Here is a 17,313-nt window from a genome sequence, read left to right as displayed (position 1 = left end):
TACTTACATGTACATTGTATATGATAAAGCCATGAGCCATGCAGCCCAATTGATGAATTATTGCTACTGGTTACAGGTATATGAAGATGCTGTGGAGCTTCAGAAATTCCTAATCACCATACGAGATGAGATTTGTAAGAACGGTGAATTGCTGCTGTCTCCTGCACTCAGTTATACTCACAAACATCTCCAGAATGATCTGGACAAAGAAAAGAAAGAGAAACTACCCAAGGAGATGAAGGAAGACCAAGAAAAGAGAGAGGAAGAGAAGAGATTGCAAGAAATAGAGGCTGCTAAACAGAAAGAACAATCTAGTCTGGTAAGTTGCCGTTTCACATCAGTCTAATTTGTGACATATACAAAGAAGTGTTTGTAGAGATTGTCATTCATACACAGAATTTAGCACGCCATACGTCAGTGTTTCCCTAACAAATGCAATGGCAGGGTGTACATACCATAACAAGGCATAGCTATGGTATTATGTAAAATGGGTTTATTTGGCGTCGGGTTTTACATTCATATTGTAAGGTTCTTTTAATTTTTGTAACTATGAGTCAATGTCTTGGGTATGTTCTGGATTGCAGGCTACTGATGGCGTTGATGTTAAAGGACAGACGTATCGTGTTGGTGATTTTGTCTACCTTGAACCTCTGTAAGTAAATCAATATAATGACCTGTATTTACACTAGATAACTGTTTCTAAGAAATCCAGGGAGGACCATCTGTGATAAGTTCATTATTAATGCGCGTTGAGATTATTCTAATTAAACTTTTTGTTTTGCAATCTTTACCAAACGAAATGTAAATGATCGGGCAATTATTTTACAAACTAACTAGTAAATGTTTGTAAATTCTTTGTGTTAGATTTCAGTCTCTTAAATACCACATGCAAACCAAATTGTACACATTCGTAGATGGTTTGCATGTGGTACAGATTTATATTCTGGACAAGTAGCGTTACGTCACAACAATATGTTTTCATCATTGTTGCTGTACTACCCGTCTTTGACTTGTAGTGACAAGGCCCTTACAGGGTTTTGTAACTTGTATTTTCTTCAGTTGAATGAGCAAAGATATTGCAAAAATGTAGGACTTTCACATTGTCTAAACATTTATGTGTGTTTATGTTGTCTTTTCTCAGAGAGAAGAATCTGAAGCCTCATATTGTATTGATAGAGAAGTTATGGGCCGATGATGACGGTGAACAATGGTTGCATGGCAACTGGTTTTACAGGCCTGACGAAACATTCCACTTAGCAACAAGGAAATTTTTACAAAAGGTTTGTCATCAAGTATAGGGATGATATCAAAGTCAAAAATAAAATTATCAACACATGTAAATTTTCATTTGAAGATAAACATATAGTATTGTGTATTTAATTGACTGGTTGAAATTGTTTCAAAGATATTTACAGCAGAGAACAGATGCAAAATGATGTCAAAAAAATATCAATGATAAAGTGTACATATGTCGCAATGATATATTGATCTTATAAAGCCATATGGATGAGAATTGGGTATTTAATGCGAAATAACATATACCAATATTGTAACTCAATAAATTGCAAAATATTTTTAAATATGTGTCAAATATTTATTGTATGTACAATAATAAAATGTTCACACATTTTCCATCTATTTGCAATTTATTGAATTACAAATAATGACATGCATGGAATATATTATTTCTCATTATTTTTTCAAGTAGAAAAACATAGTAAAGTTGTTTTATCAATCCAAAATAAATACCTAATTCTCATCCATATGGCCACTTTAAAATGTGAACAAATTAGAATTATATTATGTTTATTAATTGTGGGTGAAATGATATGTTTATGTGTTTCTCCTTTCTTCTCTTTTTCTCTCTTCTGTCTCTCAATTTGAACCTGTAGATTTATCTCACAATATTGACAAACACCTTATCAAGTAACAAAACTTGGCAGATATCAAGTTTGTTTGTTGATATGACTTTGTGTTATTCACTTCTCTAATCATAACTCCAGCACCTAGTATTGACCACAGTAGTGTCTTTATACAACATTTCAGGGACTCTCTCAGGTCATTTTGTAAGCTCATGTACCAAAATATATGGGGATGGGTTGGGGTGGTGTGGGGGTAGGTCATCAAATTGGTGAGCTTTAATTGTAAATATGGTTTGTTTTAAGCGACAGGGGGGGGGGGGGTATAAACTCGCATCCTGAGCTTGTATAACCATCTGAGACTGCCCCATTCTATTATTTTTCCTCTACAAATATTTCCTTGTACAATTAATAAGTTTCACTATCTCTATCACCCTTCTTCTTTCAACAGATGGTCACTAGAACCAAGATTCTTTACTTTCATATAGATACAAATGTAACAGGAATGTGTTGGATTTTTCTTATAATAGGAAGTGTTCAAGAGTGACTACTACAATAGTGGTAAAGTTAGCCGAGTCATGGGTAAATGCTATGTTATGTTTGTAAAAGATTATTTCAAAACTAAACCAGAAGGGTTTGCAGAGGAAGATGTTTATGCATGCGAATCTAGATACAATGCCAAGGCTAAATGCTTCAAGAAAATTAAAGTAAGTGTTCAAATATTCAAGTTCATCAATTTTTTTTTTTTTAAGAATTACACCGTTATATCCACATGGTCATTTGGGGCACACCAGTATCATCTGGTGTGAATAATTTGAATGTTGTTTGATAATGATAAGGTTACCATGGGTACACTGATTTCTGTTTTGTTAAAAAGGTTATCAGTTTGCCACTACAATTGATGACGTACAAAAACAGTGTTCTGATGTACATGTATTAGGTGTTTGAATGTGAAACTAATTCTTTGGACAGTGTTTTTGTTTTAGATGACACTAAGTGACTACAAACTTGACATGTTTACAGAAGGGGAGGTCACGCTAAACTTTTTATCTTGCTACCTTCATAGGTACTTCTGTGGTGTAGTGTTATCAGTCAAGTTTATTTAAACTAGAAAGGACAAGAAATGGAAATTACTACTAAACAGCAGAAAATTGGTCAACTTGAAACTCTTTTCAGCAAGTTTTTTTAGCTAGTTACCAGTTGAGATTTGTTCTCAGAACACTAAGTGATGTTAAGATAGGAGTTGAATGATTTGATCATTACTACCAACTGATGAAACATTTCAGAGACATTCATTTTCAAAGACATTGAAAATGCCAAAGGCTTGAGATGAGAGATAGTTTTATTCCCATACACAGTTTATTCCTGTGACACAGCATAGAGTTGTCAAAATGTGCCCACATTTTAGAGTTAGTAGGAACCTGTGATTGTCAGGTACAGTGTTTTTTTTCTCACACAACCATTTTGTATACATGTATGTAACTCTTGATTGTTATGCCACTGTGATATCATATTACAGTGCAGTTCCCCTGTCTATATGCAGATCTGGTCCATGCCAACCAGTAGCACTAAAATTATACCTAGAGAGGAGCCACTTTCTAAAGTCAGGGTTGCATCTGTCTTTGCTGACCAAATTAACAAACAGGAGGAACCTATTGAAATGGATCAAACAGATGTCTTGGATAAAGAAAGAGAGGTTAGTACTATAGAGTAAAAAATGTGTTTTTGTATCCTGGTACAATCATACATGTACTCCCAAATATACAGATGAAAGAAGTTTTTGACTCAAGGGCAAAGTATTCTTGTCATCCAACATATCTATGTCATTGAACTGTGTATTATAACCGTAATGACGGATGAGAACTTTAGATAAAAGGTAAAAAATCAATGCTCTTTAGTTCAAAACTATCAGTACTTCATAACACAGTATTTTTGTTTTAATCTTACAAAGCCCCAAATTATTGTTCTTTTGTATGCCATTCAATAGCGTTCCGCCCCACCCCATACAATTGCTGTGTCTTCAGATTAATGTATTCCTTCCTAGAAAGTCCTCCAAAATCATGGAGTTTGAAATAACTCATGAAGACCCCAAGGAAAATGTAATTTACTGGAAGGAATATCGGGAAAGTTAAATATGTGAAATGATTGGATTTGAAATTTTGTACTGCCCCATCATCTTACATGTAAATTGTAAACTTCCCATTTTATGTAATTATATGCAAGTCAAATGACAGTCAGATGGTGATATTATCACAAATTATTCACCTAAAATTACAGTAAAGTTACACAAGTGTATGAACTCATTACCTTTACAAAATCTTCCAACATTGATTTATAGTAAGTACATGTACACATTTTGTTGTGTCCTCAGGATGTTGAATGTGAAGTAAGTAATCCTGATGAAGGTTCTACCTACTATGAACAATTGAATATAGAGTCTGGTTATTACAAACTTGGTGATTGTGTGTATCTCAGATCTGATGAAGACAAACCATACTTGGCTAGGATTGATAGGATGTGGAAAGATTCAAAGTAAGTACAATTATAATGTCAGTATGAAATGATAGACTATGTGTAAACATGAATATTTCTGTTCGTCTGTGTTCCACAGGAGAAAGACAAACACAAAAATATGAAAAATAAATGTACATTGTACTCATTATGTGGTCGTTAACATGTCTTCTTCATGTACCAATTATGATTTAAGTACTATGATGGTGCAGGGCTTGAAATTAACTTTTTCCTTGTAGTCCCAGTGGGCTACACAAAATTCCTCTATTGGAAATACATGTACTTGTATGTGTGTTACTAATATAATGTCAGTAAATCTTCTCTCCTTAAAACCATGCATAATCAGTGGTGGCCTAAGTGGGCTACTAGCTGTAAATTATGGTAGCCCCATAATCCCATTGGTAGTCTTAGGATACAGGACTACTGTTAATTTCGAGCCCTGTGGTGTAGGTAAAACAATGGGTGATTTTGAATTGTTTTGTTTCTCTTTAAAACACACTTAACATTCCTTCAATACAATATCACCAAGATAACAGAGCAAGTACACTCAGCCATAAACCCTATGACTCAACAGTCTGCAATCAGTGCTATGTACCACATGGTACTGTTTTTCTCTCTCTGCCGACACTCATTAATCAAATTATTTTACCTGAAGTTTTGAACATGTAACTTCAGAGTCTGAAATGATTCACAGTATTTCCAACACAGACCTAGTCTAGTTGCTATCCATGCATCAAATCTCAAGGTCTCTTTATGTCTAGCTCAATGAGGCTCTGAAATGAAATTTCAAATTCAACCAAAGCCACTCACACAGTCATGCCTTTAATCATCATAGAATTCAACCCACTGATCAGTTAGAGTTTATTGGTGCCAGTTATGAGTTACGTAATGTTCAAAATTTTGTCAGCTCAGGATCCTTCTTCTACATTATTTACAGCATTCTAACTTTTAGGGGTTACTCATTTACATGTCATTGAACAACTTTGGTTCATGACTTCCCATTGAGCTAGACAGTGATAAGAGATGATTCGATCGATACCCTGTGTACATGTAGCATCTAAACTAACACAAATCCACCCTCAAATGTGATGAATGAACAACAGTGTCCAATATTTACTAAGCACCATTCGGGTTAAAGGTTTGGATAAGAATTAAAAAAATTTACTTGAGAAAACAGGTGTTGAACAGAGCTATAAGAATGATCCTATGTAATCCTTATAACTCCATTGATATGAAAACACTAATGTGAGAATCTGGGAGTGAATTCATGTGTGCCAGGTTGCACACGTATAAATTGTGTATTTTGCTAACTTTGTCAAATAAATTATTGCCAATCCTTACAATGTAACTACTGAAAGCTAATGCTAACCTAGCAACTGAAATTTACCTGTAACACTAACAGTTCTAATCAAATCAGCTGATGATTTATTTGAATTTGAATTGTTTTGATATCTTTTATCTCCTATGTAAGTCATGCAGATCAAGACAATGTAGAACCAATTTGTGGAAATTTCGCTACAATAAATTTGAAATTCTAGAATGCAGTAATATCAAAACCCATGCAAATTTTGACAACTTATTTTAATTGTTGACTTGTAGAATGTTGTGTTTAGTTTGGTAAAGTTGTTCTAATATTAAACTCAATTCCTATTTTCTACAGTGGTGATCCATGGTTTCATGGTCCGTGGTATGTCCATCCATCAGAAACTGAACACCCCCCTACCCGTATGTTTTATAAAAATGAAGTGTTCCTCAGTTCCATTGAAGACACCAACCCAATGCGAAGTATCAGTGGCAAATGTGCTGTGTTGGCATTTAAAGATTATCTCTCATGTAAGTAGATGCAAACAAAATAGGGGTTAGGTACGATGTGGGTGGCTGACACTCCTTGGTCAAGGATTACCAGTCAGCTACATGTAAGTGGAATGAGTTGAAAAAGTCACATAAATGAGACATGATAAATAGAAATGTTTACTGAAGCTGTGTTGGTATCTTCATACATTGTCCTCAATATTTGTACACAAGTAGACTTTGGGACAAGTAGACAAGTAAACTTTGACATACATAACTTAAAGACTGATGCCACAATGTCTGTCTGTACCTGTCGTTAATTAATTCTCTTCATGTGCAAAACAGGGTTTACATCACTTTTGGATTATGGGGGTCTTTGTGACCCAAGGTCTAAAATCTAAAAATTTTGGGGTCCCAACTGCATATTTGGGGGTCATTCACAAAATCAAGAAATTGATGTCTGATTAAGGAGGTGATAGGACAGTGAACATATCAAAATAAGCAAGAACGAAAGTGAATTGAATTTTAATATTAATTGAATTGAATTGGCAAAGGAAAAAAAACAAATACATATTACTTTTAAGTCCAGTCTTTATTCAGTCATGATTAGAAATAACAATTCTGTTATGTCCAACACTATCATGTAGTTTGTAGTTTACATTCTACCAGCAGCTCCTGGAGCAAACTTTTTGGCTGTGATCCAGGAAATACAAGTCATCTACATTGTATGACAGGGTCAACCAGTATAATAAATTAACCTGCTGTTCAGTCTTAGGTGATTCAGTCTATATCTGGCCCGTTTGCTCCGCATCCTCAAGATATTGGGCATTGATAGCAATTTTCTGTTGTATTGCCTTATGCCACGAGTTTCATCAAGTATTAGTCCCAACACAGTCAACTCCATGTATCTGGTCAATAAGAGATTTTGAAAGTACCTTTTCAATACATTCCTCGAACTCCATGATGAGCTTAGGTCATTTGTAATAGTCAATGTCTAAACCGTTCAAATTTTGAACATGCATGAAATCGGTAAATACAACTTACAAGGGAGATTCGCAAGGGTGATCCCATTTAGCTATAACAAATTAGTATGGAGAGTATGTAATTTAGCTGTGTACAATGTATGATTTTAGATCGGCTACGAGGTGGCCAACTTCATGGACAACAGTTGAACACTGTTAATGTGACTTGACTAGAGTCTTGATTGCCGTGTAAGAGTTGAGGTTGGGAAGTTTAATTTGTACATCTGCACACGTCAGTGATTGATTTTTTAGTCCCCGCCGGACGAAGTCTGGACGGGGACTTATGGATTGGGTTCCGTCTGTCCGTGTGTCCGTCCGTCCGTCCGCAGTCGTTCCTTGGAGATGCCTGGACTGATTTTTTTCAAACTTGGTACAGGGGCAACATACTATGGCATACATATGCACGTCAATTTGTTTTATGATACGATCCAATATGGCCGGCGAGCAGCCATTTTGTTTGCGAATTTTCCCTGTCCAAAGCCATAACTCAGACATGCGTGAACAGATCTCATTTAAAGTTGCTATTAGGACAGTGTTATATGACATACATGTGCATATTCATTGTTGTCGTTATACAATCCAATATGGCTGCCTGGCAGCCATTTTGTTTGCGAATTTTCCATGTCCAAAGCCATAACTCAGACATGCTTGAACAGATCTCATTCAAAGTTGGTATTAGCACAGTGTTCTATGACATACATGTGCATATCTATTTTCGTCGTGATACAATACGATATGGCTGCTTGGCAGCCATTTTGTTTGTGAATTTTCCATGTCCAAAGCCATAACTCAGACATGCTTGAACAGATCTCGTTCAAAGTTGGTATTAGGACAGTGTTCTGTGACATACATGTGCATATCCATTTTCGTTGTGATACAATCCAATATGGCTGCCTGGCAGCCATTTTGTTGCCGCAGTTTTCATGTCCAAAGCCATAACTCAGACATGCTTGAACAGAGTAGTGATATCAAAAACAACCATATGAGGCCAAACAACATTAAACAGGTTTGAAAATGACAACATAAACTGCCAGTTCCTTAAAACCCAATCATAGTGGGGCTATGTCATTTTCAATGACTTGTTGCTTTTGTTTTCAAATAATCGGGGCTTGCATTGCATGACGTTACAGTCTGACATGCAACGAAGCCAATTAAAATGACTGAGCCACCCATTGTTGAACGATCAATCGTTTCTTGGTAGAGTCAGTGACTTCTCACTAGTATCGGCTGGTGATGCTGCTGTAGTAGAATCTGTGTCAAACAGCCTGCTACAGAAGGAACAGCAGAGTTCTGTCTTTCATCTCGGAGCAGTGGCCATATTTAAAGTTGAGAATAATGGTAAAAAGTTAACCCACTGTTCTTGCTTAACTGATATTGAGAATAAAGTGCACCTGAAGGACTCTAGGGCCAGTGTTCCATATGACAATAATTTTGCATTGCATTAAAATTAACTTTAAGTTAGGATTAACATTGAGATGTGAAAAACAGTTGTCAGAACTATGGAAAAGCTGGTCAAGAACAAACAATAATCCTGTGTAATCCCTATGGTTGTGTTGATTGTAATGTGAGAACCTAGGATTGAAACCTTGGCCTAAATAACAACTACTCATCAATCTGGACCCAACTCTATTACCTCGTAAACCTGTATGTTATATACCCTGTTCAGCCACACAAGTTGCTGGTGCTGTCCCAGCATAAAGTTACAACTGAATTCTCTTGCCATACCAAGTTTGCTTGTCATACGCTTTGTAATGTGTGACAGGTAAACTTGGTAGCTTGAATGCATTCAGTTGTAGTAACTTTACACCAGAGCAGTGCTGGTGTAACTTTGTGTGTCTGAACAGGGTAATATTTACCTGTAACACTGATTTCCTTATGCATTGTATGATTGTAATTTTATTTTGGTGTTTTAACATGGTTTCTAGGTCGGCCAACAGAGCATGCTGAAGATGATGTCTATGTATGTGAGGCTCGTTATAATGAGGCTGAGAGACAAATTAGGAAATTGAAAGGTCTCAAAAAGTTTTCTTTGGCCAATAAAGTCATTGATGATGAGATGTACTTCTTGAGAAAACCAATCACCCCTCTGAAAGAACCGTCACCATTGTTACAGAAGGTATCAGACCAAAACGATGAGGAAGCTGCAGAGCAACCAGAAAACAAAGATGTCCCTGAACGTGTGGTTGAACCTGTACCTGTACCAGTACAAGAGACTCCAGTGAAGGTACAGGCTAGTTCAAGTTACCATTCAATGGCTATGGTTGATAAAGCTACACAGAAACCAATAAGAAACTGCATATTCTACACTGAGATAGCAAGATGATGATTTCTTGTTACATTTTGTCTATTACGAAATACACCATTTAAAAGTACTGCAACTTGATGCAGACACACAGGTACAAATGTTGTCGAGGGGCTACCATTATTTGCAGCTGGTAGCCCCACTAAGGCTACAATGTGCCACTGTTTATGTGATGATTTAAGGATGGGAAGATCTACAGACATGTAAAAGCATTTTGATAACATGCATATTTCCAATAGTGGAACTTTGTTTTCAGTTCAGGAATAAGCAACTACTAGTCAACATCTTTGGGCTACCACTTTTAGAAAGTGGTAGCCCACTAGGACCACTAAAGAAAAAAGTTAAGTTTGAGCCTTGAGTCACGGTGACTCTTTAGTTAATTTCATTTAGACAAAATGTGGCAAGAAACTCTATTCATTCAATCTACAATGTAGCTATCTTAAAATGCAATCTGATTAAAATCCGATGTAGATGTCGGCTAATCCTTCATTGCTATTTTACATTCGTTATACTTTGCCTGAATTGACCTTGGCACATGTTTACAGTTTTTAGCCTGATCGCCTCCTCTACATCTGAACTGGTGCACATGCCAAAAATGTAAACATGTACCAAGAAGGTCAATTCTGGCAAAATAACGAAGGTAAAATAGCAATGAACGATTAGCCGACGTCTACATCGGATTTTAATCAGATTGTCTTAAAATGTAGCATGTGCAGTTTTTGATTGGTTCCTGCATGGTTGTATTAAACAGAGCTGGTGAATGGTATTTTGTAGATTAATTGTTATCCACTGTAGGGACTGACTTAGAAATCATAAGTTTACACTAATTCATGCTCAAATTTCTTAAGTTAAGCTCATATTAATTAGACAGGTGAGTAACAAGTTTGTAATACAGTACTAAATTTTATCCTTGTATGACATACCTAATCACAGTATGGTTGTTTTGGCACACAGCCCAAACCCAAGAGAACTGCCAGTGGTTATATTTTGTTTGCCAGTGAAATCAGATCACAGCTGAAACACCAATACCCTGACTATTCATTTGGTGAATTAAGTCGAGTGATTGGTACTGAGGTAAGATAAATACCATGAAGATGGAGAACGAAAATGATTAATGCAACTACATATTATCTGAAAAAATGTCGTTTAATAAACCTGGATGAAGATACTATTTATTTTAACACATCAAATTAACAAAAAAGAAAAAAACATTACCCACCAGACAAATAGAAATTTTGTATGTATTCAATTTCATCAATGGAGGCATTTCCTTTTTTCAAAATCTTTCATTGTAGTGGCAATTCTTTTCAAATTTAATCTTTAGAAGATACTTATTATGTATTGTTCAATGTTTGTTCAATTGGTAAATGTATTGTTCAATGTTTGTCAATTCAATTGATATACCAGAACTAGGAACAAAATGCAACATTATATTCATGCCAGTCCCAATGTGTAAATCCTTAAGTGTAAGTAAAAATAGTTGAAATATATCCCCAATCTACAGTAATAAAGTATTATATTCAGATATGCTTCTGAAACACAAAGCTTGAAAACCCTAATTATACACTGGGTACTGTTTTCTATCAAGTGGAAAAACCTCGAGCCTAAACAGAAAGCTGCCTATGAAGAGAGAGCTGCTCTACAGGCAGCTGCCAAGGAAGAAGCAGCCAGAAATGAAGCTTACTTGACACCAGAATCACCAGCTAATCAAGCACAAGGACCACCACCAGGAACTATGGTGGTTTATGAGTGTGGTTGGTCCGACTGTGATTTCCAGTTTGAAGACATACAGGACCTCACTAATCATATCTTAGAAAACTCAGGACATCTCAGAATGCTTGGTAAGTAACATGGATTGGAAGGACAGTATTATCATCAATATGAGTGGGTAATTGTACCAAATTGACACAAAATATAATTGAAATCATAAAAATAGTTTATCATTTACATATTAAACTCTGTGTTTGTATTTTCACTCACTTTTATTGTGATATATGCATTTCTTTTTTAATAATGAATGCATTTTGGTAATAGATTGCCGTAAACTTTGCTGTGCATACAATTGTTTGTTAACCCTGAATGTAAAAATGTTCATGAAACTTGTTTGGCAGTATAAATAATTAGGTAGTGAAGTACAAGTATCAATGTTCTAATTTATTATTCAATTTCTCACCCCAAAATCTTTGTAGGTGACCAGCCAGAATATGCCTGTATGTGGCGTTCCTGTCCAAGAAACAGAAAAGTTAATCAGTAAGTATTTTGTCAATTTTGATTACGATCTACTCATTTCTCATTTCATTTCTGTGTCGAGCATGTGTCTAGCACATCCTGCAAGCAGTTGTACTATAATGAAAAAGATTGTTGATGGCGGAAAATATTATAAGTAATGTAAAAACAAAACCCCTTAATTACTATATACTAAATTCACTTGAAATAGCTAATGCTCACCATAAACATTTACTTGTGCATGCAATAACGTCATATCGTTTTTTCCAATTCTATTCGAGCAGACCCTTCCCTCAGATGGCCAGATTAATACGTCATTGTAAAGAAGTCCATCTCAGAGTTGCAGCTAAAAATATCTATCCAAACCAGAGAAGCAGGTGAGTTTTCTTGTCTTGGATTTCTAAGATACATTCATATACAGGTACCTGTACTTATCAAATACTAATATCAGATGCTAATCAACAGAAATAAAAAAAAAAGATAAAAAATTAATAAGCAATGGTGAGTTACATGTTAAAGATAGCAGATATAAATACATGTATACTGTATGTACACTCTAAATGTTTAGCTTTTACCCACCACTTACTTTCACAAAAGTGACAGTTCTGTCCATTACTGTTGTTTATCAGGAATTTCTTCTCACGCCAAGCGCTTCGTGGTGGTCTTCAGAGTGCTTCACCAGGACCTGGTGGTCGTCCAGTAACACCAGGTAGTAGTAATGCTATGATGGGTATTGTTGGACCACCAACTCCTGTTGGAATGGTCACACATGCAGCTGGACTCAACAGTTCCATGCAAGGTAATCTGTTGCATTTCTACGAGGCACTTTTTGTTCAATTTTGTTAGTGTTTTAAAGACTACTTTGATTTAAATACATGTACAATACAGCATTTTATGTTTGGGTTGAATTTCACCAAATTACAACAATTGGAAAGCTGGAGAACTCTTTAATGGCCATACTAAGATGTCTATAGGAAAGATATCGTTAGCAAATGTTCAATTATAACATTCTTTCTTTTTAAATGACGTTTATTGCTATGGTAACAGGAATGCAAGGTGGGATGCATCCAAACATGCAAGGTGGTATGCAACCAGGAATGCATGGAGGGATGCAAAGTGGTATTCCTGGAATGATGGGAGGTCATCCAGGAATGCCTCCTGTGAGTAACGCAATGCAGGGAATGCCACCCCAATCACAAGCACAGGGTATGCCTCATGGCATGTCACCTATGGCCAATATGCAGCAAGGACAGCCAATGCAAATGCATCCTGGGATGTCTCCAGCTCCTCAAGGTGAGTCTGGCAGTGTGCCAATGTATGAGTAACTTGTTACATTTACAATGGCCAATGCAAAGTCCTGAATGGAGGGGGACAAAGTCAAATAACCAGTACTGAATCTAGATAATGGATTTTTGTCAGGTTACTTGAAGTGTTTTGTTATGTGGGGTCCAAAGTAATTGATGTGAAATAGGCATGCACAAATGACATGATACTTAATCTGGCACAAGTGTGCATGATATAAAATCTCTCAATAAAGTTGAAGGAAATTCGATCTAAGATTTCAATTTTGTTGAATTGCATGGCTCTGTTTTGGTTACAATTGTCTATGTTGATACATGTATTAAAAAATGAATCAAATATTTATTTTACAGTTAGTTGTGGTGTTTTCTTGTTTTGTCCTAACCTGCTGTAATTTGGTCTATAAATCAATAAATTTATTTTTATTTTCTGAAGGCTTATTTAAAGACACATAGTTTTATGACCTTTTTATAATGGCATGTTATAAATCTATTTCCAACTGTGCTTGTTAATTGTAAAACAGGGATGATAATGTTGACAGTGCATATTTTGCTTTCGTTTTGCATGATATGTCTATGTCTGTCTTGTTTGCTTTGCTCTGCCACGGTATAGGTATGCCACCCAGAATGGGCCAACCCCTGATGCCCCAGGGTATGGCTCCGCACCCACACCCACCACCACCACCACCTATGATGTCACCTCGTGGTCATCCTCCTACAGTTCCCAGTCCACATAGTGCACATAGTGGACCAGCTAGTCCTGCCTTTGACCAAGGTATACATGTATATATTGTTTGAAGGGATGTGGACTCGTGCTATATACTTCAAACTAGAAATTAGAATTCACAATCTTATCAACAAGCATTTTCTTTCTGCTTTCATTTGAATGATACATTGTATATTGAGTACAGGAAATGAACCGAGATTCTAATGTATTATTAGTTATGCCCTTACAAGTATAACATGTTTCATAATCCTCTGTAGTGAAGTTCATTGAATACAAACATTTCAAATCAAACCTAACATATTGACATTTGGTCTTTGTATCTCCAAACAAAGGCGAGGTGAATTACAGCCCAAAAAATTGTTGCGTATAGAACTATCATGCTAATACTTGAACAGACTGCTCTCCTGTGCATCATGCCTCACTTTACACTGTATCTCAGAGTGACAGTGTCTTCATTTAAAGAATGAAATGTTTTGAATACTGTTCAAACTAATATCATATGTTGTACAAAGATGTTATTCAGATGAACAGTATATATCTTGTGATGTGGTCAAACATGATTAATTCATAAATTTCATGCAGTAAGTCAAATTTTACCAGCAAAACGTTTTAAAGTTAAAACAGGTGTGTCATATGAGATACCAAACTGATGCACATGATTTGATCTATTGTATTTATTTTAGCACACGTTCTGTAAAATGATATTATTGAACCAAGAGAAAGGAGTGGAAGTGGTTAGCAGGTATGATTGTTTGTTTTCTGAGAAGTGAAAGATTTCATTGGTTTTGTTTTCTGACAGTGATATATTGTTTTATTTATAGGTGGTCATCCAGTTAGTCAGTCTCCAATGCCACAAAATGCTGCAGTTCTTCCTCAGCATCCTCAGATATCTGTAGCACCCCAGCCACCACCTGCACCTATGTTTGCACCAGTACCTCCCAAAACACAGAGATTATTACATTCGGAGGCATATCTCAGGTAAATGTAGAGTGCCAATGTGCTTTGTACACAAAAACAAAGATTTGGCCTGACCATAAAGGTAATTTGCACATTAAGGCACTACTCGTATTAGTCTTATAACAAGACCTTGGATCTGCACGCAGAAGGTTACTGAACAAAAGCTGTGGATTACAGTAATTCTGTTGTACAGCTCCATATCTTGTGAAAGGCATTTCCTCATTCCACAGTTAAAATAACGATCAATCACACGTCCCCATTGACTAGCAGTGCAAACCGAGAAAAAATGGCAATTCATACATATTCAATTTCAGGAGGGGCTTGGCACCTACAATCAAAAGAAACCCGATGGTCTAGCAGCTAGACTATACCAGCGACTGCCTTACAGTTGATAAACTAGTCTGATAATATCAAGCCTAATAGGATAAATCTTATTTGGCTGTACACTACTCAGCTGATTCCATTTTATCTTGGCACAAAAACAATTTCTTGAAAACCTAATGCTGACAAAATAAATATGTCAACAGTACTGCAAATTACTTCTGAAAAACCTATGTATAGTTATTAGAAATTGTCAAATTGAATCATTCCAGGACTAGTGAGAAAACATTACCTCTTGAAGTAATTTTGTGAAACTTTTGAACAAATTTATAGTGTTATGTATATTTATTTGCTAAATATAATAATCATACTGTTTATATTCACCATTATGATAAAAAGACCCATAAGAATGGATATATTACAGTATATACTGTACATAGTGCAAGACATCAAGCAATAGCATAGCTAGTCTACCTTCTACCTCAAGGTATCAATCACATTGCATTTAATCGAGTGCATTCTGCATCAGGTTCACCACCTCGTGCTGAAATTTATTTCATTGGTACTTCGTTATGTTACTTTACAGACATATGACGTATTTCATTCTATTTCTGCATATAGGTACATTGAAGGGCTTCGTGCTGAGTCCAAGACGGTGACTGATTGGGATAAAAATCTGAATATTAGACCAGAAGATGTACCACTATCACATCAACAGAAAGCTAAATTACCATCCCAGTGGTTAGCCAATGGACCTGGTCCACGGGGTGACACAGTTAAAGCACTGTGGAATTTAAGAGATCTTATGTTGCATGATGCTTTAAGGTTGTCCAGGACATATGATGTGTGAGTTTCGGATACTTTGTTGTTTTAATCATGTGTCATAAGACATTGTGAGTGGAAGGAAATAGCAGAATGACCTTTATTCTTTCATTAGTTAAATTCTCTTTCTACCATGAGTGGGTTGTGATGGGGTATTTGTTGTACACAAAAAACTACAAGTTGGATAAACTAATTATGATTAAAGTAAATTCAATTCAATATATGAATATACAATGCTGCAGGGAATGGGTATAATAATTACAATCCAAAACATCTAAGTAAAGTACACTGTGCCACAGTAACTTTGTGTGCTAGTTTGTCCCGTTTTTGTTTGTTTTTTCTGTATACGTAATCTTGCAACATACAGGTTCCACTTTATCATATTTTTTCGTCATTGTTCATATTTTAAACGATATAAACTCTATAAGTGTGACACACAAATGAAATTGATTTCAAATACTTGGGTTTTACAGGTTGAAATTACATGGCAATCATTTATTTTATTTAATTTCTACAATTTCTGTTTCTTTACAGAGTTGTCAAACCAGACAAGTACTGAAACATGAAATCTACAAAGGGACTGCACAGCTGTTTCCAACAACTATTTGTATCCACAAATTAATTGAATTGAACAATATAAGTTAAGATTATTTTATTGGTTTTGTTGTCTTTTTTGACAATATGTACTTTTGTTGACATGGTATGAATTTTAGAATGAGCCGAAAGCAACTTTGTTTCCTATTGTTATTTAAATATTTCATCCCTTGACAATGTTTATAAATAAAACCACAGACAAGGAAGTCTTCCTTGTCTATGATTGTCAAACTCAAATAACTTACTGTAGTTATCTCTTTTAATAAACTTTGAGTTGCAGACAATGAAAACTGATCTATCCATGACAACACAAAGGTTCAATGGTACTACAGCCATCACAAATTTTTACTCTGGTAATTGAGCCTTCGGTTTTCTAAGATAAACACAAACAAAAACTATGGTCGCAAGATGTTGATACAACAGTGATAAGCTATTGAATGGACGTTTAATTATAGGCTCAGTTGAGAGACATTGTGTACTGTTTTGGGACTTCCAATGTTTACACTATCTTGATCGAAGGGTGATTAGAATCAGCACAACTAATTAGGCATTGCTATCACCCACTTGTTTAATCTACCACATTGAAAAACAATAGAGTTAGTTTGAACCTATCTAAATTACAAAAGTACCTATTACCAGAGTCATATCTGTTAGTCTGAGTGTGTGTGTGTGTGTGTGTGTCTCAACAGTAAGGTCTTGTCAAGTCTCACTGGTAGGCTGTATCATACATTCTCAGCAGTGTTGAACATAGACAACTAAGATAAAGGAATACGCCAAGCTTAACTTTATTGAAACAAACATTCATTCCTTGGTAGAATGAGGACAGCAAGGAAACAGTACACCACTGTCATGTAATTTGTTTATTTTTATCACTTAGTGAAGT

The 17,313-nt window shown here is 35.7% G+C and overlaps 1 protein-coding gene across 1 annotated transcript in view; it reads left to right on the top strand.

The window, feature by feature from the left end:
• Nucleotides 1-16,619, top strand: part of LOC144449034 (protein polybromo-1-like) — a 34,078-nt gene extending 17,459 nt beyond the window's left edge. Inside the window, exons 17-34 of the mRNA XM_078139480.1 lie at nt 77-319; nt 585-652; nt 1,142-1,280; nt 2,390-2,566; nt 3,403-3,555; nt 4,231-4,391; nt 6,031-6,203; nt 9,109-9,407; nt 10,440-10,559; nt 11,074-11,326; nt 11,675-11,735; nt 11,996-12,088; nt 12,341-12,510; nt 12,759-13,004; nt 13,623-13,784; nt 14,558-14,714; nt 15,636-15,860; nt 16,371-16,619. Of these exons, the coding sequence (XP_077995606.1) occupies nt 77-319; nt 585-652; nt 1,142-1,280; nt 2,390-2,566; nt 3,403-3,555; nt 4,231-4,391; nt 6,031-6,203; nt 9,109-9,407; nt 10,440-10,559; nt 11,074-11,326; nt 11,675-11,735; nt 11,996-12,088; nt 12,341-12,510; nt 12,759-13,004; nt 13,623-13,784; nt 14,558-14,714; nt 15,636-15,860; nt 16,371-16,395 (2,925 nt within the window). The 3' untranslated portion in view covers nt 16,396-16,619. The remainder of the gene's footprint in view (nt 1-76; nt 320-584; nt 653-1,141; nt 1,281-2,389; nt 2,567-3,402; nt 3,556-4,230; nt 4,392-6,030; nt 6,204-9,108; nt 9,408-10,439; nt 10,560-11,073; nt 11,327-11,674; nt 11,736-11,995; nt 12,089-12,340; nt 12,511-12,758; nt 13,005-13,622; nt 13,785-14,557; nt 14,715-15,635; nt 15,861-16,370) is intronic.
• The last annotated feature ends 694 nt before the right edge of the window (nt 16,620-17,313 follow it).

Source organism: Glandiceps talaboti, chromosome 1 (assembly GCF_964340395.1).
Source record: "Glandiceps talaboti chromosome 1, keGlaTala1.1, whole genome shotgun sequence".
NCBI lineage: Eukaryota > Metazoa > Hemichordata > Enteropneusta > Spengelidae > Glandiceps > Glandiceps talaboti.
The sequence above is the reverse complement of the archived record's forward strand: the minus strand, read 5'-3'. Positions and strand labels throughout refer to the sequence as shown.